The 26,478-nt window shown below is 53.2% G+C and overlaps 1 protein-coding gene and 1 pseudogene across 2 annotated transcripts; both read right to left on the bottom strand.

Moving 5' to 3' along the window:
* Window positions 1-545: 545 nt before the first annotated feature.
* Window positions 546-16,529, bottom strand: LOC309890547 (antigen WC1.1-like; annotated as a pseudogene). The gene is made up of 10 exons: window positions 16,424-16,529; window positions 7,260-7,574; window positions 5,234-5,548; window positions 4,799-5,125; window positions 4,404-4,718; window positions 3,965-4,279; window positions 3,040-3,348; window positions 2,244-2,384; window positions 1,483-1,578; window positions 546-778 (listed from the first exon to the last, which is right to left on the bottom strand). The product of its transcript is annotated as an antigen WC1.1-like (transcript).
* Window positions 16,530-17,871: 1,342 nt separating this feature from the next.
* Window positions 17,872-23,740, bottom strand: LOC309890546 (olfactory receptor 14I1-like; the record flags this gene model as incomplete). Its single annotated transcript, XM_082784974.1, has 2 exons — window positions 17,872-18,192; window positions 23,447-23,740. The coding sequence occupies 2 exons, from the start codon at window positions 23,738-23,740 to the stop codon at window positions 17,872-17,874; spliced, it is 615 nt and encodes a 204-aa protein (XP_082641100.1).
* Window positions 23,741-26,478: the final 2,738 nt, after the last annotated feature.

Raw genomic sequence — 26,478 nt, 5'->3', positions numbered from 1 at the left:
ATCTGGGGCAAAGCCCCCAGAGGGTTTTAATATGAACAAATACCAACATGCAGCATAAAAACAGGGGAATACCAAGAAGGCAAATACCCATGTGTGTCTGCTGACTGCTGGAAAAGGGAGACCAGACAATTCCCTGGCACTCACGGCTCTCCCAGTGGCACTGAGCTCTCCTCCCTCCCGGCTGCACCCAGCTGTTCAGCAGGGCTGGGCTCTGCTGGCCTGGGGCTCTGGAACTCTTGTGCACGGGGCTCTGGTGTCACTTCCTGGGTGTCCTCATGGGGACATGCCAGAGACACCTCTTCAACATCGTCATAGCCCGTGCTCCCCAGGAAAGGTGACGAGGTGTCTCCCTCAGCTCCAGGGACCCCAGCACTTCTCCGGGAGCGCAGGCTTCCCCCTGTAAGCATCAAGGCAGGCTGTTGTGGTTGGGCCTGTGGGGTGCCCCTCAGAGTTGTTTATCAGCTTCCTCGTCTTTACCAGACTGAGACATTCAGCCCATTCTCCAGCCCCCACAAAATGTCCCAGGACAGGTTCTCCATGGATGGTCAGGCTTTCAATATGCCATGGATTCTCCTAGGCCTGGGGTTGGCATCTAGGAAGTGGCAGTGCTGCATTGCCCTCTCACCTGTGACTGCATCCCTGCGCCTCTCTCCTTCCTCTGGTGTCCTGGGCACTTCCCAGTCCCCCTGCCCAGGGACAGGATCCTCCCCAGGGTCAGAAACCTCCCCAGCATCATCATAGCCATCTGCTGGGTAACCTCCGGGCAGGACAGGGACATCTGAAAGGAGAGGGAAGGTGGTGGCAATGAGAAGAGATGTCCTGCAGAGCAGAGGATGGGAGGGTGTGTGGGGACACAGGGCTGACATGCTGCTGGTGTCAGGGTCACAGCAGAGCCTTCATGCTTCCAGCTCTGATGATAAGACTCGGTGGCACTGCTGTCCGTCTGGTCTGTCTTCAGAGAGGAGACATGGAGCCCTTCCTACCCCCCACTCCTCTTATCCCTGGGTGTGGCCCCAGACCATCCTCCTCCTCATGTGCCTGGGGTAGGGCTGCATCTGGGTCAGGGACCCCTCTGAAAAGGAGGCTGCAGAGAGCTGCAGTGGGTGCTGTGGGATGAGCCCTGCTGCCCTGACTGGTGGTCAGCACTGCTGGGGATGGGCACCCACAGAGCTGGGGGTGCATGGGGAGGAGACCAGTTCCTTGGAAAGAGACAATTCTCAGAGGGACTCCAACAGCTGCCCTGGGAAAGCCCTTCACTTAGTCCTTGGTTCAGGGCCAGGCAGAGAGGAGCTATCCCCTCTGGGATGGGCAGAGCCGGTGTGGAGGAAGCTCCTCTTTGGGGCTCAGCACCTGGATGCTCTCCCAAAATCCCCACAGCCCAGCGATTTTGGGGACCATTGGCAGGAGCTGCAGGACACAGCCCTGGTCTGGGGCAGGGAGAAAGGGCCCCACAGATGTGCCTCCACAGGGACCTGCACCCACCTGAGAGACTGAACCTCGGCTGCTTCTCCCACGCCAGGCTGTAAGCGATCTCCTCGTACACGGCCTCAGGGAAGGGCTCCCCAGCTCTCCCAGAGCCTGGGGACAGAGGCAGGGCTGATCTGGGGATGGGCAGAGAGGACCCCACTGGGCTCCCTCACCCCATTCCCTAGGCCAGCACAGGGCTGTCCCCACAGCACAGCCCCACTGTGTTGTGTTGGCACTGCAGCCACATCCCCAGGGAGGGCAGCATCCCAAATGGAGATGGTCTGGGACAGAGTCAGCCTTGCACCATCCCTTTGGAAACAGCCCTTGTGCCCCTTTGGTCCCTGGGTCATGTCCGAGTGCAGACCCTGCACCAATTCCCTCATTTCCCCTTCTCATGGAGCTGCTCCATCTCTGCCCCACACATCAATAGCACAGCCCGTGTCCTGTTGGGAGGTGGCTGACACCACGGTGATGGACTCCACTGCCCCATGCTCCTCCTGCCAGTGCTGCCTAGAGCACTGCCAGCAGTGCATCCTCCCCTTCTCACCCAGCCCAGCTCTCACATTTCTCTTCTCACCCCAGAACTGATGCCTCAGGCTCTGGACTCTCTCCACCCCTTGATGTTGGTGCCCCATGGTCTGTCAGTCAGTGGGGCAGCACATGGGGCAGGAGGCAGCACACGGCTCTGTTTCTGTGCCCCAGAACACCAACACCCCCAGCACGCCCAGCCCTGCCAGGAGGCATCTCCCCCCCAGGACCACTGGGGAAGGACCCACCTCTGCGCCGAGCCCTGGCGCTTCGCACCTGCCCAGCCAGGAGGGCCAGGAGCAGGCAGAGGAGGGCCCCCAGGATGATGCAGATGACGACAGGCACCGAGATTCTATCGCTGCTGGTGGTTGGACGGCCCCGTGGGGGATCTGCATGGGCAGAAACATGGCAGGGGCAGCATCAGACAAGGGAGAGGCTGGGGGCAGGACATGCCACTCCTGACCACACAAGGCAGCAGGGGTTGGGGGGGCGGATAGGGCTGGGTGATGGGGCAGCTCCCACCCTGCTGGGTCCATCACAGACTTCTCCCAGCTGCTTCGGCTTTCTGGGAGTCTCACAGCCCAGCAAGGAGCCCCTTCCCCTGGCTGTGGGTCACAGCGTGGACATGGACAGCCCCAGCCCTGGGGAAGGACAGCTTACCTGCTTGCAAGGGGGGTGTTGCTGTCCTGGGTGCAGCTGCAGGGGAGCAGAGGAGCTGGGCTGAGAGGCTGGGGCTGTGGCACCAGGCAGCCTCCCTGGCAAATGACCCCAAAATTTGCCACCTGAATTGTCCCTCCTTTGGGGCTGGGCAGGGTGGCAAGGACAGGGTCCAGCACCACTGCTCTGGGCTGCTCACAGGACAGTGCAGGCAGCCCAGGGGATGTGCTGGCACATCCAGCCCCACTGAGGCTGCTCCCCACCCAACACCAGCCCCCCACCCTGCAGGAACACCCTTGCTCAGGCCAGCAGCGGCTCCAGAAGAGCAGATGCCCAAGACAGCTCCTTGCCAAGCCCCCAGCCATGTCTCCCAGCCCCACTGCTCACCTGAGCAATGCACAGCCGCATCTGCCTTATGCCGGCAGGCACTGCTGTCCCCTGGCTGGGCCCAGCAGTCCTGCAGAGACAGCTCCGTCCCCCTGCACTCCATCAGCCACATGGGGCCCGTCCCCTCTCCAGCAGCAGCCTGGCCCAGGGCATAGACCGCGGGGCCACAGCCCAGCTGCCTGCATGCTACCTCAGCGTCCCGCATGTCCCAGGCATTGTCACACAGCGTCCCCCAGGTGCCGCGGTGCCAGATCTCCACTCTGCCCGAGCAGCCGTCCTTGCCTCCCACGGTACGGATCTTCTCCCTGTCTGGGGAGGCAGCGATGTCCCATGGCACCAGGACAACTGGGGGAGCCCTGCCAGGTAAGGGGGGCACGTGCAGGGGCAGCTCCCTACCTGTGCAGCTGGTGGAGTTGGGGCATGCAGCTACCTGTGGCCTTTCTGTCCATGTCCCAAAGGAAAGAGAAGTTGGGCTGAAAAGGGCTGCTCTGGGGGTCATGCAGAAGAGAGCAGAGCTGACCTCTGCTCACACGTCCCCATGCTGCCTGGGTCAGGGCAGCAGCAGAACCCTGTTCACTCAGGGGACATACACGGCACTGCAGGGGGGAACCAAGTGCTCGGCCCCACAGGGTCCCTGGTTCACAGAGCAGCAGGAGGCTGTCCCAGGAGGGGGGACTCCTGAAAGCCCTGCATGGTCTCCTCTCAGACCTTGCCTGCAGTTGCCTCTGCATCCCCCAGGCAGCTGCTGGCAGCCCGGCTGTTTGCTGCTGGTGGACATGGGTGGCTCTGAGAGCTGAAGTCACCTTTGTGCCACCAGCAGCAACAGGGTCTAAAGCAGGAAGTCAAAGCCTCTCTGGGTTCCTTCTCTGCATTTCACCATGCCCAGTGGGCAACAGGACCTGGTGCCTTGATGGCTCAGATTTACCATTGCAGGTGATGTTGGCCTCTTCTCGGCGGTCAGTACACGACTGCGGATGCCAAGAAGCAGAGGGACACTGCCAGAAGGAGCTGTTTCTCTTCCCACACTCCACGTGATCCAGCCACGCGGTGCCAGACATCTTGGCAGAGTTTAAGAATATTTCCCGGTCCCCTTCATTCCCGCAGCCCAGCTCCTTGCACACCAGTGACACCGTCTCGGTGGTCATGGAGTTGGAGCAAACGCTGCCCCACGTCCCGTTGTAGAAAACCTGCAGGCGCCCAGAGCAGCCGTCGCTGTTCTCCAGCCTCAGGGCCATGAACTCTGGAAGGAGGAGAGGCCCCAGGGACATCCTTGGATGTCAGCCACTGATGGCCTTGGCCCTACCTGGTTCTGCCCTCACCCAGCCTAACTGGCCCCAGCTCAAAGCCCCACTCCCAGCACAGACCTGAACAGATGACTCCCGCGTCCTCCTTGTGCCTGCAGTCGTGCTGCCCCCAGGCCTCGGCAGGGCAGTCCCAGAGAGCAGCTTCGGCCCCGGAGCAGTTGACGCCATCCAGCCAGATCTGCCCGGAGCCCTCCCCAAACCGAGCAGAGCCGGCTGCCTCCAGGGCCCCTCCGCAGCCCAGCTGGCGGCAAACGACGGCGGCGTCGGCCAGGTCCCAGGCGTCGTCGCAGACGGTGCCCCAGCGCCCCTGGTAGTAGATCTCCACTCTCCCGGCACAGCGCCCGGCCCCATCTACCAACCGGACCCGCCGGCTCCCTGCAGCAGGGAGAACCCCGACGCTCAGGGGCTGGCTGCCCTCCCAGCCCCACACCTGGGGGACGTGCAGCACCACTCACCCCGGCACACGACCCCCACGTCCTCCATGATTCCTGTTGCAGGGTGGCTCTGAGGCAGGGAGGTGTTGCAGAGGCTCAGGTTAGCCTCGTGCCCTGCACAGTGCACCCCACGCAGCCCCACAGGTCCTGGTCCTTGCTCGGCCCTCACGGGGGTGTAGGCTGCCTCTGCCTCTCCGCACTGCAGCTGCCGGCACACCACGCTGGCCTCCTGCATGTCCCACTGCTCATCCAGGACTCTGCCCCACGTCCCGTGCTGGAAGACCTCCACGCGCCCGTCGCACCGGCTCCCTCCACCCACCAGCCGTACAGACATGTTGCGAGCCGGGCCTGATGAGAGCAGAAATTCAGCCTGGTGCTGCAATGGGGTGCAAAACTTTGTGTGGCCATGTCACACACCAGGGGCAAATGGACTTTGCAGCACTGCCCAGCACTCACCTGAGCAAATGACAGCAGCAGCGTTCTCCTGGGAGCACGGCGAGGCCCCCAGGGCAGTCACCGGGCACTGCCCCAGGTGGGCTTCAGTCCCGTCACAGTGGAACGAGTCTCTCCAGACGGGGCCGGTTCCTCTCCCAAAATGCCCTCCTCCAGGAATGGACTCAGCAAAGCCACAGCCGAGGTGCCGACAGAGAACGTGGGCGTCCGAGAGGTCCCAGAGGGAGGCACAGAGGGTCCCCCACGTTCCCAGCACCTCCACCTCCACCCTGCCCTCACACACTGTGCTGCCGTTCACCAGCCTGAACCCTGTGTACTCTGGGGACAAAGGATGGTGAGAGAGGCCACATTTGTGCTCTTGCTCCCACAGGAGCTGCAGGAGAGGCCAAAGAGACAACGTGCCTTTCTCCTCCTGCAGCACTCTAATTTTAGGGCTGCAGACCACCACCTCTCCTCACATCTCCCCCACCCAGCACAGCCTAGTGCCCACACTGCTCTCCCGCTCCAACCACAGCCCCCATGGCCATCATCCCACTCAAAGTCCTTACGTGTGCAGGTGACATGAGTGCCATTGCTGTGGGTGCAGGTCTTGTCCTTGGGGGCCCCCGTGGGGCAGAAGGAGAGGACGGATTCATTCCCCACACACTGCAGCTCTCTGTCCCAGACAGGACCGGCCCCTTCTCCCAGCTGAGCTGCTCCATGGACAGACAGGGCTGTGCCACACTGCAGCTCCCTGCACACCACCTCGGCAGCTTTGGCACCAAAGTGGGAGTGACAGACAGCTTTCCACTGGTCCCTGTCGTGGACCTCCAGACTTCCTGAGCAGGGGCTGTCCCCTCCGACCAGCCGGACAAATCCTGGAGCAACCAAGGAGACCTGTGAGTTCCCAGAGCCCTCTGGCACTTCCGTGCCCACCTCCCACCTCATCCCTGAGGTGGCCACATGCAGAGCCCCACGGCCAGCCCAGCAGCTCTCAGTGGGTGCTGATGGCACAAAGAGGTCCGGGACCCCCTGCTGATTCTCAGAATCCAGCCCAGAACCCATGGTCTGCCCTCTCTCCCAGCCCCCAGCTGCAGGCACCGCTCAAACTGCTGCTGCCCGGAGCCCCTGGGCTGCTTGGCCCCAGACCCATCACTGCAGCAGCCGCAGCATGTGGGCCCAGAGAAATGGGCCCAGGCACTGGGGGCTGCTGTAGCTGGCTCTGCCCCATCAGGCTCAGGTGAGGTTGAGGAACCCCTTGGAGTTGCCAGAGAAGCTGCCTGTTCCCAGGGAATGCTGGGGCTCTTGGGAAGATTCTATTACATGGGGCACATCTGGGGAGCAGGTAAACGGGGGTCCTCAGGTAGGGACAAAGTGTGGTGTGGACAGGCAAGTGCCCAGCCACCACTCGAACAGAGGGCAGGAGAGCAGGCAGAGAGCAGCCCTGGGCTGACACGAGCTCCTGGTGTGAGGGCAGGCACCAAGGAGAGCCAGGAGGTGCTGGCACAGTCCCTGGGCCACAGGGCAGGCAGGAGAGGCTGGGCCTCAGGTCAGCACTACCTGGAGGGGCTGTATCTCCTAGGACTGGCTCTCATGGGGTGACCCTGGGACAGGAACAAGGTGCCATTTGGCACCCTGCTCCTCTGTTCAAGCCCAGTGCTCCTGCCCTCTTTTAACAGCCTCCTTGCTTTGGCTGAGGTTCTCTTGTCTGCTGGGGGTACAACCCATAAGTCCTGGGCCATTGTGTGCCCTTCCCTGAGGCTACTGGTGGCTGGCAGAGCTGGAGGGTGGGGGCTTTCCTCTCCCAGCCCCAGGCACCTCCCCAGGCTTGGCTGCTCCAGCTTCAGGGCCAGGCTCAGTGTGCTCCCACTGGGCTTTCTCCAGGGACAAGGGACACCAGCAGTGACAGACCCAGCTCAGAGTGCAACTTGACACACAGAGCCATGTTCTGGTGTCCACTTGTTGCTTCCTGAGATCCTTTACAACAGCCCTTTACAGGTCCTTTACAACATTCCTGGACCCAGAGGAAGGGACCAAATTCAGTCCTTACCTGAACATGTCACTCCAGCATCCTCATAATGATTACAGTTTGTTTGACCCCATCCCCTGTGAGTGCAGTCAGACAGGGCAGACTCGGTGCCATGACATTCAACATCATCCATCCAAATGTGTCCAGATCCTGGCCCAAAGTGTGCCTTCTCAAAAGCTTTGAGAGCACCCCCACAGCCCAGCTGCCTACAAACCACTGCAGCATCAGACATGTCCCAGCGGTCATCACACACGGTCCCCCACTGGCCCTAGTGTTTCACCTCCACTCTCCCAGCACAGCGACTGCCGCCATCCGCCAGCCTCACCTCCGCAGCCCCTTCAAACACCAACACAGGAAGGGTCAGGAGAGTTTTGAGCCCCACATTGTGTGTCCGTGAGGACCCCCTCCCCAGGCAGACTCCCAGTTCCCAGGGTGGGATTCCTGTCCCCATAGGCTGTCTCAGGGGCAGCGGGGGGTTCCTCCTCTCCCCATGGGCTATGCTGGGCTGGGGGTACCCAGCTCTAGCCCTCTTGGGCCATTTGCTGCCCCACAGCCCTCACCACCTCCTCCCACCTCATTGGCCCCCTGTCCTGCCAATGCCCACCCACACACAACCCCCAGCCCTGCACAGGTCTCCCACTCCTCCCCATCCCAGTGTCCCCCAAACAGACCCATGCCCCTGAGCAGCTTCCATTGCCCATTGTCTGCCACAGGCACCTCCCAAACCCACTGTCTGGGTTGACCACAAGGATACCAACTGCTCACATCCCTTCCCCATCCCTGCTGTCAGACTGGTCCCTGTGCTTGACCAGGGCCCCCAAGAAGAGCACCTCTCGGTGCAGATGCCCCAGTCCCCTTCTGTTAATGGGACACAACCTGCCCTCCCGGAGTCAGTGCTTCCCCAGATCCCAGGGGCAGGGAACAGCACACAACCCCTCTGGGGGACCCCAGACATTGGCTGTGCCCTGGAGCTCACTGAGGGCTGCTCTCACTGTCCGGAACTCATCCAGATCCAGAGGCACAGTGCTGGGGAAAAAGGGGTCCCAGAAAGGTACCCAAGGACAAGGTGTCTAGAAATGAAGTCAGGCTTGGGCTGCCAAAAACATGGGAGATTTGAAAATGGATTATCCCCTCCCACACAGACAGGCACAGATTAAAGAACAGAGCTGAGAGACTGAGAAACTTCTGCCACTCATTTCAGTGGTGCCTGAAAACAACCCCACTCCCAGAGAGATCTCAGTGGCCCCACTGCTGCCCACTGTCCCAAGGCTGTGGAACAGAGAAGCTGGCACTTACCTCTGCAAGGCTGCACCCAGAGGAACAGCCACAGCACCCAAGGGGACAGGAGTCCCTCTGTCCCCATCCTGAGGCTCCTGTCCTGACAGCACGGCCCTGCTGCTGGAGTTCATGGGGACCCAAAAGGCAATGAAGATGATGGGAGGGCAATATATCTGTGCAGATGCTGTCCCAGCTGCAGGAGGAGCCAATCGAAGCAGCAGGCACCTTTTTAGACATTATCGGCACTTATCTCCACTCCGACGCAGCCCAGCTCTCCAATGAACTTCTCCAGCGCTCTTCATGACCATATATGAGGGACGGCTCCGCTGCGGCTCTCACGTCACTGCGGTGGGACATCATTGTGGGGTAGGGCTGGGTGTGGGGGCAGATGGCTCTGACACCCCTTGCAGCCTGCTGTGGGAGCACGGAGCATCTCCTAAGCTGTAGCATCCAAGAGCCCAAGGTGCGATTGTCCAGCCGTCCCTGCGCCATGGGATCCTCAGGTCTGTGCCTGCAGCGGGGCTGTGTCAGGCTGTGAAGAGACCAGCCCCTGCCCCTGCTACAGCCCCCACTGTGCTGGCAGCAGCAGCTGGGAAAGGCCCTTGGGCAGGGCCAGAGCCCCATGCCGGGAGTGCTGCCTGTCCCGTCCCTCCCCAGGGAGCCTCCTGTGGGGTCCCGGCAGCAGCCAGAGCTGGTCCAGGGCCTGCCCTGGCAGCAGAGCTGCAGCCCAGAGCCTCAGGCGTCTCCCTGGCTCTCAGCGTGTCACCCAGGGGCCGTTATTCCCCGCGGCGGGTCGGGAGCTGGAGCCTGCCTGCCACTGCAGGTGCACAAACCGCAGCCCACGTGACATGGCGCCCGGGCAGGAAGACGGTGGTTTCCTCCTGGCCCCGTGCCCAGGCATGGCCCTGCGGTGCCTCCCAGCCTCCTCACAGCTCCAAGCCTGGCACAGTCCAAGAAGTGCTGGGACAATAATCTCAGATTTACAGTTTCATATATATGTATATATATGTATATATATGTAATTATAAATAAATAAATATATATAATAAATACATATAAAAATATATATTTTACTAATATATTATATCATATCATACCATATCATATCATACCATATCATATCATATTGTATTATAATACATTATATTTATTGTTATGTTGTGTTATGTTATTAAATATATATTATATATATTATATTATATATAATACATTATATATATAATTATATATTATATATTATATGATATAATAATATATAATATATAACTATTTTTTGTTTTTATTTTTATTTTATTTAAATAATATATATTATATTGTATTAAATATTATGTTATGAATTTTTATACATATCATATATATAGTGTTTAATATATGTATATTTATAAATATATACATATATTTTTTATATTTTTGATATAAATATTTTATAGTTTTTTAGATACATATAATTTATTTTTATTCTGAAGGCTGAAGTTGGACTCACTGATCTTCAATTATTTCCAGAGCAGGATATTTCAAATTTCGGTTCAACCCAGCTCCAGGTGATGCCATAGCATCTTCACTTGCCATGGGCCTGTTCCTGGCCTGTATTCAGACAGCAATGACCTCACAAACACCTACACAATTCTTGGTCTGCCAGCTCCTCAGGCACCAGTGGTCTCACAGGTACAATGCATGGGCCTTGCCCTGACCTATCAGCTACTTGATCACCAATGTCCTCCCCACAGACCTACACAAGCCATGTGCTTATTCCTGGCCTACTGGCTTCTCAGGCACCAGGGTCCTCCCAGCATCTAGCACAGGCCATGTGCTAGATGCTGGGCCATCTGACAGGCCATCTAGCTCTTGGCCTGTCAGCTACTCAGGCACCACTGGCATCGCAGGAACATTCACCTGCCATGGGCCTGCTCGTGGCCTATCAGATCTTCAGCTGACAGTGACCTCATAAGCACAAATGATCTATTGGAAGATGTCAGAGTCCCTGCCCATGACAGGGGGTGGGTGCTCATGGTCATCTGGCTGTTGACCAACATCCCCAGGTGCTTTTCTGTTGGCATCTGTCCAGCCACTCTTCCCCAAGCCTATGCTGCATAGGATTGATATGATGCAAGTGCAGAAGCTGGCACTTAATCATTGTTGAATGTCATGTGATTGGACTCAGTCTATCAATCTAGCCTTTCCAGATGCCTCTGAAAATCTTTCCTTCCTCACGAAGATCAACTGTCCCAACTAACTTGTTATCATCTGCAAATGTACTAAGGGTATACTTGATTTTCTCATTCAGATCATCCATCAAAATAGTAAACAAAGCTGGACCCAGTACAGAGGCCTGGGGAATGCCACCCACGACCATCCACCAACTGGATCGATCTCTCTTCACTCAGACTCTTTGAGCATGGCCATCCAGACAGTTCTTCAGCCAGCAAACTGTACACCTGTCCAAGCCATGAGCAGACAGATGGGTTGTCATTCTGCAGGGCTGCTGCTACTGAGTCCACACTGAGAAGATGTAGCTCCTTCTATTATGCTTTTTGTGATGCCCTGTGCTCAGTCCTTTCAAACCAACTAAGCATGAATCTGGTGCTTATGATGAGCTGGTTCTCAGCTCATGTTCCAGTTACTTGCTAGCATGTATCATTGTTGTTGAGTTTGTACAGCACTGGCATTCTTGCATTCCCTTTTGTCTCTGTTTGCTTGAGTCTGCATTGTCAATGGTAGTTCAGGAATACTGGAGGGGTGGCTGCGGGGAAGCATGAGGTTGCATCTGTCATGGTGGGACCTCGGTCAGCATTCACAGTGCAGTGATTCAACTGTGACACAGACAGGAATTCTATCCTTTGAGGGAATCCCAAAGGTAATTCCTTCTTGAAGGGTGATGCCATCCTGAGTTGTGTCCTTGTCTATGCAGCATCTGTCAAATGGCTGATATAAGTTTCTCCTCAGTAGAAAGTCCCTAACGTGAGGGGCTGTCTAGAGCTGGGCTCCTCTCCACAGTTCTGACACAGAGTCTTCTCTTGCAGGGGCTCTCCAAGGGCTGCAGCCTCCTTCAGGCCACATCCACCTGTTCCCACATGGGGTTCTCCATCAGCTGCAGTGTGGAGATCTGCTTCAACATGGTGCACCACAGGTCTCACGGAGAACTTCTCCAGCACCTGGAGCACCACCTCACCCTCTTTCTTCACTGACCTTTGTGTCTTCAGGGTTGTTTTGTCTCACAGTTTCTCAATCTTCTCTCCCAGCTATTCCCTCATGTCATTTTCAACCCCTTTCTTTAAAAAGCTCTCACAGATGTACAAACAGCATTACTCATTGGCTGAGTTTGGCCAGCAGCATGTCCCTTTTGGAGCCAGCTGGAAGTGGCTCTTCTCTAAGAAGGGGCAGCTTCTGGACTCTCCTCACAGACACCAGCCCTGCAGCTGCCCCCTGCTACAAAACTCTTTCCATGTAAGTTCAATACAACCTCCCACCCGCAAAGTAAAAACAGAGCCCAGACAAGCAGCAGCAGACCCATGAGCTGACAATGGCAAGGCACATAAATGCCTGCTAGCAGAGGCAAGCCCTGGGAGAACTGCTCTGAGTTTTTTTTTGGCTCTGCCCTCCATCGATGAGATAAAACAAGGAGGGTTTTGGCAGGGGTTGAGCTATTCCTCACTTGTGCTTAGGTGGGAGGTTAGAAACCAGCCCAGGTGTTTGTACCAAACCCAAACACACCCACACACATCCCAAAACAACAGGGACTGCACTACCACAGGCCACCTCTGCACACCTGTGCATTTCCCTACAGGACACATTGGGTGAAACACACCTTGGACATTCCAGGATGAAGGGGCCTCTGCAGAGATACTGGAGCTTGGTTCAGGGCATGCGCTAACTCTGCTCTGGTATGGAAAGCTCCCCAAAGTGCTCAGTGCAGTATTTCCAGCCTGTAGAATTCAAGTAATAGTCAAACAAGCTTTGAGAATGTGCTCTGACACCCACCTATAATTTTCCTGTATGATAGAGTTCATGCAACTCTTTCGAATGTTTGGTGCAGTATTCATAGCAATAACTGCTGGTGGTAAAATACAGTAGGTGGAGATCAAGTAACATGTGTGCATTGTAACATTATAGGTTCCAGAATTTTGATATGTGACTCAAATAAATACAATAAACACAATATTTATTTAATATAATGCACCTGGATGCTATTTCCATTAATGAATGATAATGTGTGTTAGAGCTTTCTAATAGTCTAAAATAAAAACATTATTCAAGACACATAGGCTGAAGCATTCTGGAAGTCCTTAGACACAGTGGAGTACCATTTGTCAATAAATAAGTCTTTTCATAAACATCAACAACAGTATTTCAAAACAAGTGGGTATTGATCACTGAAAAATGGAACTGATACAAAATCTGAATCAACTTTTAAGCACATAATCAAATCTTGCTAATGCTAGTGTGGCAACGTAACTCACCCAGGTAAATATTCAGGCAACTATAAAAATAAAAACAGAGAAGGCAGGAAGAAAGACGTAGAGAAGTCATAAAGATTGCACAAGATTCCATGGCATTAGAAACATTTTTTTTTCTGTATTTTTAATTTCTATATTAATATATACCATGAGAAAACAAAAATTAATGTTTGAGTCATCTGACCCAAACAGTTCATTCCAGAAATATCTTCAGCAACTGTGATTTGATCAAATTTGAACTAACTAATGGAAGTGTTGAAAGCCCCATCCTTAACACTAGATAAACTTGCTGATGAATTCCAAGTGCTCGATCCAAACACTAATTTTGTTAGAGAACAGTTCCAACCTTAGAACAGTTTTTCTACCTCCGTTCTTGTAAAAAGATGCATTGAAACTTTCCAAACACTTCAGCTATAGGTATATATAGGTATACCAACCTAGTATGTTTCAGCCCAAATTATTGATATTTTAAGATACTAAAACAAGGTTCTTATGGTATGGTGATAACCATATAAGTAATTGTGACCATATGTGTCTATTCTACTGGGAGAAATAAACTGTAAAAGTTTACCACTATCTTTGCCACAGCTGTAATAATAAATGGTAGAAATCATCATCTAAGCATCACAAAGTTCTCTTGATACAGTTCTCTTGCCATACTGATAGAATTTGCTGCTCATGTTTAAAATGAACATATTATGAAATGGTTCCAATTAGATCAAGTAGTTTCATGTCTTTTTTAGGCACCACTTACAGCAAATACTGTCATTTCTTATGATAAAGCTGCCAGTGCTGCTTAACCAGCTCATTTTTAACCAAATCCAAAGATGTTATTTAAGTTTTATTTTATCCCCAGTCAAGTAGAACATTCTCCAGCCCTGACTCTCAAGGTAGCTTTCAATTTGCATATTTGCCTCAGGGCTTGAAGTGCAATTTAGCCAGAGGCAAAGAGCTGGCACAAGGCTATGTAACACATAAGGCCTATATTGAAGTGATAAACTGCGTTAGCCTCCTCCTCTTTTAGTTCATAGAAGTAATTCCACCTTTATCAAGGACGTGCCACCTGCACAGCCATGGGCCTCCTTCTGCCTCCTGAGACCCAGAGACACAGCTGACCTCAGCAGAGCATCCTCACCCATCTCCTCTTTGAGACCTGTGACCTGACCACATCCATGTCACCTCACCTGCATCCTCCAAGACCAAGTGATTACTGCAGGACCTTTCATGCCCTGCTCAGCTTCATGAGGCCAAACTGCTTCAGTTAGGTGACTAGACCACAGAAATGCAGAATTTGGGGATTAGGTGTTCAGGTTATGTTGAGGGATTTTTGAAACAGCAAGAATCCCATGGCTTGCTGTAGCTGAGCAAACCAAGCTACCAGGGCAACTATGAGAAGTTCCCATGACAGTGTTCCCACATCGCCCAATTGAGGAATTCAGGAAAATATTGTTACCAGTAGCTGGCCTCAAGGACAAGGTCTATGTGACTGCTAATCACAAGGGGGTTGTTTTCTTGCAGGTGAGGTTGTTTTCTTGTAGTGTTTGTCTGTAGTGGGTTTACGTGGCAAGGTTTTGGTAGCAGGGAGCCATAGGGGTGGTTTCTGTGAGAAAGATCTAGAAGCTGCCCCATGTTTGGGAAGGGCCCCATTGTTTTCCAGATCCGAGCCAATAAGCGATGTTGTTTTGCGCCTCTGTGAGAGCATATTTAAGACAGGGAAAAAACGCTGCGCCACACAGCAGCCGGGAGAGTCAAGGGAGTGGGAGAACAGCCTTGCACCAAGGTCAGTGTAGAAGGAGGGGGAGAGGTGCTCCAGGCGCCGGAGCAGAAGTCCCCTGCGGCCTGTGGTGAGGACCATGGTGAAGCAGGATGTCCCCCTGCAGCCCATGGAGTACCACGGTGGAGCAGGGTTCCACGCTGCAGCCCGTGGAGGAGACCACGGTGGAGCAGGTGGCCCTGCACCGACGGAGGCTGCCGCCTGTGGAAGGCCCCTGCCGGAGCAGATTCCGGGCCGGACCTGTAGCCCGTGGAGAGGAGCCCACGCAGGAGCAGGTGATCTGGCAGGAGCTGCTGCCCGTAGGGGAGCCAGGTTGGAGCAGTTTTCTCCTGAGGGATGGACCCCGTGGTACGGACCCATATCTGGAGCAGTTCTGGAAGAGCTGCTGCCTGTGGGAAGCCCACGCCGGATCAGTTCATCAAGGACTGCATCCCGTGGGTGGGACCCCACAGCACAGGGGACGAGAGTGACCGAGAAGGAGCGGCAGAGAAGAAGTGCTGTAGACTGACCATAACCCCCATTCCCCGTTCCCCTGCGCCGCTCGGGGGGAGGAGGTGGAAAAGGGTGGATGGGGGGGGGAAGGTGCTTTTGTTTTTTTTTCCTTTGTTTTCTCACTTCTCTCGCTTGTTAGTTGTAGGCAATAAATCTTACTATCTCCTTATGCCGAGTCTGTTTTGCCCGTTACAATAATTATTGCGTGATTTTCTCGTCCTTATCTCAATCCTTGAGCCCTTTTCACATATTTTCTCCCCATTCCTCTTTGAGGAGGGGGAGTGAGAGAGCGGCTGTGGTGGAGCTCGGCTGCCCACTCGAGCGGAACCACGACATTGTCTGAGTGCTTTTGACCAATAATCTTGTGTGAAACACTGTCCGCCCCTGTTAAGTTCACTATACAAGTTAGGCTATTCGGGCAATAAAACGGGGCATGATCTGACTCTACTGGTGTCTGTCGTGCTTTTGGCCGTGCTTCCTGCAACAAGGTTAGGGTTTAGGGATTAGATTTTGCCTTCCAGAGTTAGTGGTTGGGCAGAGTATTAGAGGGAGGCCTGTGTTTACTGCGTTGGCTTCTAGTCTGTGTCTAGTGTGGAGACGATGTTATCTGTTGAGATTTTCTTCAGGGCTCTGTTGAGGAATCATGTTAAGGCTGGAATTCAATGATAGGAATGAAAGGCTGAGGAATAGGGTGAGAATTGAGCTAAGAGTGTACGGTAAGGCCTTATGGATTTGGGACTTGGCTAACCCACGCCAAGTGAGATTTGGGGTTAGGGTTAAGAGTAGTGGATTCCTTGCAGAAAGAGGGACAGCATTTAGATGTAGGGGTAAGGCTTACAGTTACTGCTTCAAAATATTGCCAGGGCTTGACATGGATGTTTTCCTAGTAAGTGTTGCAGCAGCACAGCCTTGCCTGAACCCCTCTCACCTCTTCCAGATCTTTCCTTTCTGTTAGCCTACTCCCTCTTCTCTCCCCCAAATCTCCCACCTTTATTCACCCAGATTTCCCCTGGCCTCCCCAAAGGAGTCACCCTGTTGGGGGCAGCTTCCTGAAAGCCTTTGTGACCTCAGAGGCTCTGCCTCCCTGCTGTTGTCCAGACAGGGGCTGGGACAGAAGTGACCTCACAGCCAGCATCCACAAGGGTCACAAGGAGGTGTTGTGCTCAGGAAGCCTCTTTCTAGCCCACCCAGGAGCACCAGGTGCATGCCGTTCACAGTCCCTCGGGTACTCTGCCTGCCAACCAGCTCATGCTTCAGAAGGTCTTCTACATGTCCAGACTCACGTTTCCTCATGCAGCCTTTAGCAACTCCATTGCATCCTAAAGGAAATGCCCACCATGTGTGGAAAAGTGATTCAAGAACTTTATATATACTTTGGGAAAACATATATTTTAGGCAAATTCTGCAGAGAAGGAGTTGACATGACAGTTATGATGACTAGGATTGCTTTATTCAGATGGTATTCTAGGGGACTGTACCTCCAATGGGAAGTGAACTTCAGACTCTCTCTGTCCCACCGGAATTCATGGCTGGCTCCCTTAGGGAACAGCTTATGGCACTTGGGCTCATTCAGGTTCACCTCACCACACCCACACCGGGTGCAGTCTCATATGGACAAGGAAAACATGGACTCCTGATGTAGTCATTTAGTGTCCATATCCAAAGGAAGAAACCATCTGTGTGAGCTGGGGCGAGAGCCCAGTGCTGGGAACGGTGGTTGCAAGGGGCTGGTCTTGGACCATTGGCCTGAGGCAGCATCTGCCAGGGTGTCCAGAGAACAAGGTCCAAGCCCAGCCCCTGCTCTGCTGGTCCTCCCTGACTCTCCCAGGAAGACAGCCTTTCATGCTGTGGATACAGGCCGGTGAAGTCAAAACCTCATGGGTGCTGGGCACCAACAGGCAGGAATGGAATCATCCCTCCCTGCCTAAAATATGATCCTGGGACTCCTATCTTATCTGCCTGAGTCCACAGAGAAACAAGCAAAGCCAGGAACCTCTTTCAAGTCCGTTGCTTTGAAATATCCATGAGAGCATCTTTGGGAGAAGAGCTGGGCTTTCAGGCACTGCCCTGAGCAGATCCCCTTTTATACTGGAGATGCTGGTATGGAGCCAGCTGTGTTAGAGAAGAGCCCCTGGCCTGTCCCTGCCTGTAGACACAGGACTGCCCGCAGCAGCACGATGAGCAAGTAACAAGTGCAATCAGTCCTCGCAGCAACACAAGAGCTCCATAGGAGAGTGTGGGAGGTGAAATGGAGAGCTGATTTGGACAGACCAAGCCCTGGGGCTCCCTGGCGTTGATGCTGTGCCAGGATTCTTTTCCCCTCAACCTCTGCACACAGCCAAGTGCCACCACCTTTCTCTGAGGAAGCATCTCAGGCAAGACAAGTCACTGCAGGAACCATCTTTTTATTTAAATACACATTCAATATTTAATGGTCCATTAAATACACCTCTTTTATACCAAGTCTCAGAGTCACATGAGACATTCAGTAGCGAACTGGAAGAGGAAATAAAAGGATTTTTTATTTTTTAAAATATATCACCACATAAGTAAAGAAAAGAGAAAAAAGAAAAAAAAGACAAAAAGAAAAAAAAGAAAAAAAAAAAAAAGAAAACAACAAGATCTTTCTTGGCCGTTAATGAGTAACATTAAGAGTGATATGAAATGGACATGCAGTTATTTGCTTCTCAGAAACTCCAGTCATCACTTTCCACACTGCATCCTTCAGCTCCTGGTTCCTCATGCTGTAGATGAGGGGGTTTACTGCTGGAGGCACCACCGAGTACAGTACTGCCAGCAAAAGGTTGAGGGAGGAGGAGGACACGGAGGGGGGTTTCAGGTAGGCAAATGTGGCAGTGCTTACGAACAGAGAGACCACAGCCAGGTGAGGGAGGCATGTGGAAAAGGCTTTGTGCCGGCCCTGCTGTGAGGGGATCCTCAGCACGGCCCTGAAGATCTGCATATAGGACAGCACAAGGAAAACAAAACAACCAAATAATAAACAGACACTAACCTCAATAAGCCCAACTTCTCTGAGGTAGGCATCTGTGCAGGAGAGCTTGAGGATCTGGGAAATTTCACAGAAGAACTGGTCCAGGGCATTGCCTTGGCAGAGAGGGAGGGAAAAGGTATTGGCAGTGTGCAGCACAGCATAGAGAAAAGTACAGCCCCAGGCAGCTGCTGCCATGTTGACACAAGTCCTGCTGGTCATTATTGTCCTGTAGTGCAGGGGTTTGCAGATGGCAATGTAGCGATCATAAGCCATGATGATGAGAAGAGAAAACTCTGCTGTGACAAAGACAGCAAAGAAAAAGTCCTGTGCAGCACAACCTGCATAGGAAATGGCCCTGATGTCCCACAGGGAGTTGGCCATGGCTCTGGGGACAGTGGTGGAGATGGAACACAGGTCGAGGAGGGCGAGGTTGAGGAGGAAGAAGTACATGGGGGTGTGGAGGCGGTGGTCGCAGGCTACGGCTGTGAGGATGAGGCCGTTGCCCAGGAGGGCAGCCAGGTAGATGCCCAGGAAGAGCCCGAAGTGCAGGAGCTGCAGCTCGGGGGTGTCTGCGAATGGCAGGAGGAGAAACTCAGTGGGGAAGCTGCTGTTGGACATTTGCTGCCTCTGGGTATGGATGCCTTTCCCTGGAGGAAAAATAGTCAAATTAGTGAGACTTGTCTGAGTAAAACTGCTACTGTGTTTCAGAGATTCCTCCTCAACAAGATATACTGTGTCTTCCTTATGAGCTCTGTTTTATTCTCTCTGAGGTGCCTCAATGTCCAGGAAGATCCTCTGAGGGCTTAGCAGAAGTCAGTACTGCCCGACAATATCCGGTGAAGGGCGCTGGGGATGAATCTATGGTGCCCAATAGCCAGAGGCACCTCTATTTTCACGTTCCAAGCAGGACATCCAGCAATCCCATGAGGAACACTAAAGGTGGTGCTGGTGTTCTCTGTAAGGAGAGGGGTGTGAAAAGAAATTCTGAGGCTCTTCATCAACCTACAGTTCTCTTTCAGTGTCATGCTCTGAAAGCCTCAGTGAAGGACACAGCCTGACAACTCCATTATCATGCCCCATGACTCTCCTTCAGGGCAGGTAAAAGAAATGAGAAACACCAGAGATTTCCTTCCCTTCCATTAGTGCATGTGCTGGTCTTTCCTTTTGTTCTCACCTAAGGTTGCCCCTGGGGTGCTGTGGATCTGTGAGCAGTCTGAACAAGGCAGCAGCCTCTGGACACCAGCAGGACCCTGCCCTGCTCCTACCAGCCACAGCTTCAGCCCACAGCTCCCTGGGCAGCTCCTCTGCAGGCTGAGTGCTGAGCCTGGCAGGCAGCAGAGGCCCTGCCCCAGCACACAGCCCCTGGGGCACAGCATGGACCCTGCTCGGCACCACAGCCCTGGGCACCCTGCCTGCACCCTGGCTTCACAGCCTGCCACCAGCCCTGTGAGAAGGAAACCTCATGTCCTGCCCCTCTGACAGCTTAGGCAGGAAATCATTGATCCAGGAAACAGCCCCATCCTCTGCACTGGAGAAGCCAGTATATAAGCCAGGAAACCTATATTACTGTAGTTTAGAGCCACACATCCCTCGGGACTACCAGCCATGGAACTGACAACTGTAGAAGAGACCCCTAGGATACTTGCATCTGCCTTGCCCTGCAGACAGAGACTTACCCTGTTCAGGGCTGCGAAGATTTCTCCCGCAGTGAGCTCTCAGCATCCCGCCTCCACACTGCCTTTAACATCTCCTTCCCTTCTCTCAGCTGCCCTTGTCCCCTGCAGGCAGTGCCCCCAGCCCTACTGCGCTGTGCAGAGGAGCTGCTCCTGGGCAGAGCTGTCTCCCTGCAGTGCTGCCTGCTTGCCAGGAGCTCCCCTTGGACCCAGGAGCCCAGCCCAGCTCAGCTGCAGAGCTCCATCCCAAGGTCTCACTGTCCCTGCCCTCTCTTGTGTCCCTTGAGATGTCTGTCACTGGGCCTTCAGGGAACCAACTTTGAAACAGGCTGACGCAATCCCCTATGATCCCTCCGTCAGACGAGGAGTGATACTTACTTTCAGCAGTGTCATTTCTCCTATCAGGAGGAGTTGCATCAAAGAATCACCTTGTCCTCTTCCACTTTTAGGCAGAACACCCAGACTGTGACTGGCAGGAATCCCATTTTCCCAAGCTGAGGCAAGAGATCACAAGGACTCAGTTGAGACATCTCATCCTGAGTTTGTTGTCTTAAGGCTCAACTGGGGCCCAGAACTTTCAATACAAAAAGTTGGGATTTCTCTTAACTTCTTCTCAAGTACAGCACCTCTGAGGTGCCAGACGTTGTATAAGATAGATTCCATGAGAACTTCAGAGACTGGTAATGTAAGTATTAGCATTTTGTCAGGGTATGCCTCCTAAAAATATTGCCTTCCTTTTTGCCTTTTCCCTAACATGGGATCTTTAGCTAAAAAAATATAGAAAACTCCCCTAGAACATATCTCTCTCATCCCCCTCTAAGGGACATCCCCTCTCTGACTTCTCTTCTCCAAGCTAAACAAGCCCCGCTGTCTCAGCCTATCCTTGTATAAGAGATACTGCAGTCTCCTCATCGTCTTTGTAGCCCTCCTCTGGACTCTCTTCAGTAGTTCCATGTCCCTGTACTGGGACAGTTCCATGTTCCATGTACTGGGAGGCCCAGAACTGGACACAATGCTCCAGTTGAGGCCTCACCAGGGCTGAGTAGAGGGGGAGGATCACCTCTCTTGACCTGCTGGCAACACTCTTTGAAATGCACCCCAGGATACCGTTGGCCTTCTTGGCCAAGGGAACATTGCTGGTGCAAGGGAACATTGCTGACTCATGGCTAACATGCTGTCTACCAGGACTGCCTTGTCCTTCTCTGCAGAGCTGCTTTATAACAGGTCACCGCCCAACCTCTACTGGTGCATGGGGTTATTCCTCCTAGGAGAGTTTCTGGCACTTGTGTTCACTCAGGTTCATCTCACTGCACCAATACTATGGGCTGTCTCATATGGACAAGGCAAACGTGGATTCCTGATATAGTCATTTGGTGTCCTTCCATGTCCTTCCTAACCATCTGTGTGAGCTGGGTCAAGAGCCCAGTGCTGGGAATGGTCTTTGTGAGGGGCTGCTCTGGGACCATTGCCCTGGGGCAGCATCTGCCAGGGTGTCCAGAGAACAAGGGCCCAGCCCAGCCCCTGCTCTGCTGCTCCTCCTTGTCTTTGCCAGGAGACCAGCACAACCCAGACCCTCCCCAGCTCTACACACCTCCCTGTCCTCTCCCCAGCCAAGCCCAGCAGAGCAGCCCAGGCTGGAATGCCCCCAAAGCAGCAAGTGGAAAAGTGGAGGGCAGTGGCACTGTCCCTGCTGCTGACATCTGCAAATTACCTCACCTCCTCGCCTTCCCCTTGTAGAAGAGACACACAAAGCTCATTGAGTCCCACTCATTTCCAATGGCAGAGACATTTTAGGGTGATTCATTCAATCTAGTCTTTGAAATTTCACTAGAGGTTTAACAACTAATTCAGCAGACTGCTTTCTCTATGCTTGCTGTGTTCCCTGCAGTTGCAGAGCTCTCCTTTGCCTGTTCCAGCCCAGGTTTAGCATCTTACCTCTGGGTGGCTCCACCTTGGACATGCTCATGCTCTGTGGGCTCCATGCCCTGTTGACTCCCTGGCACACACTGCCCCTACCAATCCCCTGGGCTCTCCTGGTGACTTCCACTTCTCTCCAGAAAGACACCTGCCCACCTTCACACCTATTGCATGCTGTGGATATAGGCAAGTGAAGTCACCATCTCTATGGGTGCCAGACACCAGCTGGCAATTCTGAAATCAGCCCTTCCTGCCTAAAAGCTGATCCTTGGTGATCAGCTGATCTCGTCGCCCTGAGCCCACAGAGAAACAAGCAAAGCAAGGAGCCTCCTTTAAGTCGGTTTCTTTGCAATATCATCTTTGCAATAAAGATGAGATGTGGGAGAAGATCTGAGCCTTCAGGCACTGCCCTCAGTGCCAGATCCCCTTTCATGCTGGAGGTGCTGGTACAGAGCCAGCTGTGTTAGAGACCCTGGCCTGTGGACAAAAGACTTCCCCACAGTTGCTCAGTGAGCAAGCAACAAGAGCAATCAGAACTCACAGCAAGAGAAGGGCTCTGAAGGAGAATGTGAGAGGTGAAAGAGAGCAGCTCAGGACAAACCAAGCCCTCAGGCTCCCTGGTAATGCTGCTGTGCCAGGACTCTTATCTCCTCCACCTCTGCACACAGCCAAGTGCCCCTGCAGTTCCCCCACAGGTGTCTGAGGAAGGATCTCAGGCAAGAAAGTCACTGCAGAGTCCTTTCTTTTATTTAAATATACAGAGAGCCTGGCTCATTGTTTCCACCAAGTCTTGGAGTCACCCAAGGCAGGTAGATACTGAAATGACAGGGAGGAAAAATGTTATGTCTTTGTGCCTTTGTAGACACAATCATAATCAAGGTAAAAAACAACAACAACAACAACAAACAGCAAAGCACACATAGAGAAAACAAATATTTGGGAATATACTGAGTTACATTAAGAGTGATATGCAGAAGAAAACAGGCCATTTATTGCTTCTGAAAAACTCCAGACATCACTTTCCACACTGCATCCTTCAGCTCCTGGTTCCTCATGCTGTAGATGAGGGGGTTCACTGCTGGAGGCACCACCGAGTACAGAACTGCCAGCAAAAGATTCAGGGATGAGGAGGACATAGAGGGAGGTTTCAGGTAGGCAAATGTGCCACTGCTGATGAACAGGGAGACTACGGCCAGGTGAGGTAGGCATGTGGAAAAGGCTTTGTGCTGTCCTTGATGGGTGGGGATCCTCAGCACGACCCTGAAGATCTGCACATAGGACAGCACAAGGAAAACAAAACACCCAGATGCTAAAACAGCACTAACCACAATAAGCCCAAATTCTCTGAGGTAGGCATCTGAGCAGGAAAGCCTGAGGATCTGGGGTATTTCACAGAAGAACTGGTCCAGGGCATTGCCTTGGCAGAGGGGGAAGGAAAAGGTATTGGCAGTGTGCAGCACAGCATAGACAAAAGTAATGCCCCAGGCAGCTGCTGCAATGTTGGCACAAGTTCTGCTGGCCATTACTGTCCCGTAGTGCAGAGGTTTGCAGATGGCGATGTAGCGGTCATAGGCCATGATGGTGAGAAGATAAAACTCTGCTGAAAGAAAAAAGAAAAAAAAAAAAACCTGAGCAGCACAACCTGTGTAGGAAATGGCTGTGGTATCCCAGAGGGAGTTGGCCATGGCTTTGGGAACAGTGGTGGTAATAGTGCCCAGGTCGATGAGGGCGAGGTTGAGGAGGAAGAAGTACATGGGGGTGTGGAGGCGGTGGTCGCAGGCTACGGCAGTGAGGATGAGGCCGTTGCCCAGGAGGGCAGCCAGGTAGATGCCCAGGAAGAGCCCAAAGTGCAGGAGCTGCAGCTCACGCGTGTCTGCAAATGCCAAGAGGAGGAACTCAGTGGGGAAGCTGCTGTTGGACATTTCCTGCCTCAGAGCATGGATGGCTGTCAATGGTGGAAAAGACACAGAACAAGTTAGAGAAATTTCTCTGTGCAATACCTATAGCTATAGATTATGTTTCATCAAAAGCTCCTCAGCAAGACAGACTACTACTTCCCTTTGAGGAAGATGTTCTCTTGCCTCTAGCACTCAGTTTTATTTCCTAAGGGTGTAGAGACCGCATCCAGAGATGCCCTGGGGGTGCTGTAGAGCTGAGAGCTGCCTACCCCAGGAAGCAGCCTCTGGGCAACAGCAGGACCCTGCCTTGCCCTGCCAGGGGAGGGGGTGCTCCTTCCACCCACAGCTTCTCCCTGCAGCACCCTGGGCAGCTCCCCAGGCAGGCTGAGTGCTGAGCCTGGCAGGCAGCAGAGGCCCTGCCCCAACACACAGCCCCTGGGACACAGCAGGGACCCTGCTCCGCACCACAGCCCTGGACACCCCTGACTGCACCCGGGCTGCAGCCAGCCCTGTGAGAAAGAAACATCATGTCCTGTCCTTCAGTAATTTATGGCAGATAATCACTGTTCCGGAGCTTGTCGTTCTCCTCTTATCCAAACACTGAGAGTCCTCCTGAAAGCTCCCATAGGTTGAGGGATTTGCCAGCAAATCTGGAGATGGCACCAGGAACAAAAGCTGTGCTGCCCTGCAGCCACAGACTTACCCTGTTCAGGGCTGTGAAGATTTCTCCCGCACTGAGCTCTCAGCATCCCGCCTCCACACTGCCTTTAACATCTCCCTCCCTTCTCTCAGCTGCCCTTGTCCCCTGCAGGCAGTGCCCCCAGCCCTGCTGCGCTGTGCAGAGGAGCTGCTCCTGGGCAGAGCTGTCTCTCTGCAGCACTGCCTGCTTGCCAGGAGCTGCCCTTGGGCCCAGGAGCCCGGCCCAGCTCAGCAGCACAGGGAGCTCTTGACAAGTCCCTGGGCCTCCAGGGGAATCAACTTTGAAACAGACTGAAGTAATCACTGATGTTCCCTCCTGCTACTTCGGAAAGAAACTTTTCCAGCACTTTTATTCCTCATACAGAAAAACTATGAGGTCCAAGAATCACTTTTTTATGTCCTGGTTTTAGGCAGAACAGCCATGCAAGGATAGGGAGGGACCTGCCTTCCCCCTGCTGAGAGAAGTGTTTCAGCTGAGTAAAACAAGGCATCTACTTCTTTATTTGCTGTCCAGAGGCTACAAGGGGGCTCAGCTTCCTCTCTCGTGCATCACACAACCCACACGAGTTGGGATTCCTCTTGACCTGGTTCAGGTGGGCATAAACCAGGCAGCTGCATGTCAGCTACCTGACTCAGCTCCCAGCATATTGAATGGCGATAGAGAGCAGAAGGGAGCTGTTCAGATGCAGACACCGGGTGACATTGGAGGTGCCAGGGTGACATTTGAGTGATGTTTCAAGTGCCAAATTCCTCTGGGCCGTTAGCAGAGATTTTATTGATGCATGTCCATTATAATACAGCTCTAGCCATTGTTCAATAGCAAAGAAACAAAAGGCAAGCTATGACTTGGTTGCCATCACTGAAACTTGGTGGGAGCACTCCCATGACTAGAGTACTGCAATGTCTGGCTATAGGGTCTTCAGAAGGGACAGGCAGCACAGGTGGCATGCCTCTCTATATTAGAAAGTGTTTTGATGTTGTGAAACTCAAGGCTGAGAATGATAATGTTGAGTCCCTGTGGGATAGGGTCAGCAGGAAGGCCAACAAGGCAGGCATCCTGGTGGGGATATCTTATAGACTTCCAAACCACGATGAGGAGACAGATGAGGAATTCTACAGGCAGCTGGCAAAAGTTGCAAAATCATCAGCACTTGTTCTCATGGGGGACTTCAACTTCACAGATATATCCTGGAAATGCAATACATCTCAGAGGAAGCAGTCCAGGAGGTTTCTGGAGAGAGTGGAAGAAAGCTTCCTGATGCAGCTGGTTAGTGAGCCTACCAGGGGAGGTGCCCTGCTAGACCTTCTCTTCACAAACAGAGAAGGACTGGTGGGAAATGTTGTGCTTGGGAGCTGGCTTGGGCAGAGTGACCGCGAAATGTTAGAGTTCTCCATTCTTGGTGAAGTCAGGAGAGGGATCGTAAAACCAGTCTTAGACTCCCAGAGGGCAGACCTTGAGCTCTTCAGGACACTGGTTGGCAGAGTCTCTTGGGAGGCAGTTCTGAAGGGCAGAGGAGTCCAGGAAAGCTGGGCACTCTTGAAGAAGGAAATCTTAAAGGCTCAGGAGCAGTCTGTCCTTATGTGCCCAAAGACGAGCCAATGTGGAGGAAGACTGGCTTGGCTGAACAGAGAGTTGCTGCTAGAGTTTGGGAAGAAAAAGAGGGTTTAGGACATTTGAAAAGAGGGCAGGCCTCTCAGGAGGGCTATCAGGATGTCATGAGGCTGTGCAGGGACAAAATGAGAAAGGCCAAAGCTCATCTGGAGCTCACCCTGGCTACTGCTGTTAAAGATAACAGAAAATGTTTTTATAAATACAGAAACACAAAAAGGAGGACTAAGGAGAATCTCCATCCTTTACCGGATGTGGGGGGAAACTTAGTGACAAGAGATGAGGAAAAGACTGAGGTGCTTAATGCCTTCTTTGCCTCAGTCTTTAGCAGCAAGACCAGTTGTTCTCTGGGTACTCATCCCCCTGATCTGGTGGAAGGGGGATGATCTGGTGGAACTAGCTGCTGTGCATCAGAGAGGCTGGGAGTCCTGCAGCAGTGCCATGGGCTGAAAGG

The sequence above is a fragment of the Aythya marila genome, assembly GCF_965140915.1.
Source record: "Aythya marila genome assembly, contig: HAP1_HAP1_SCAFFOLD_169, whole genome shotgun sequence".
Classification (NCBI taxonomy): Eukaryota; Metazoa; Chordata; class Aves; order Anseriformes; family Anatidae; genus Aythya; species Aythya marila.
The sequence above is the reverse complement of the archived record's forward strand: the minus strand, read 5'-3'. Positions and strand labels throughout refer to the sequence as shown.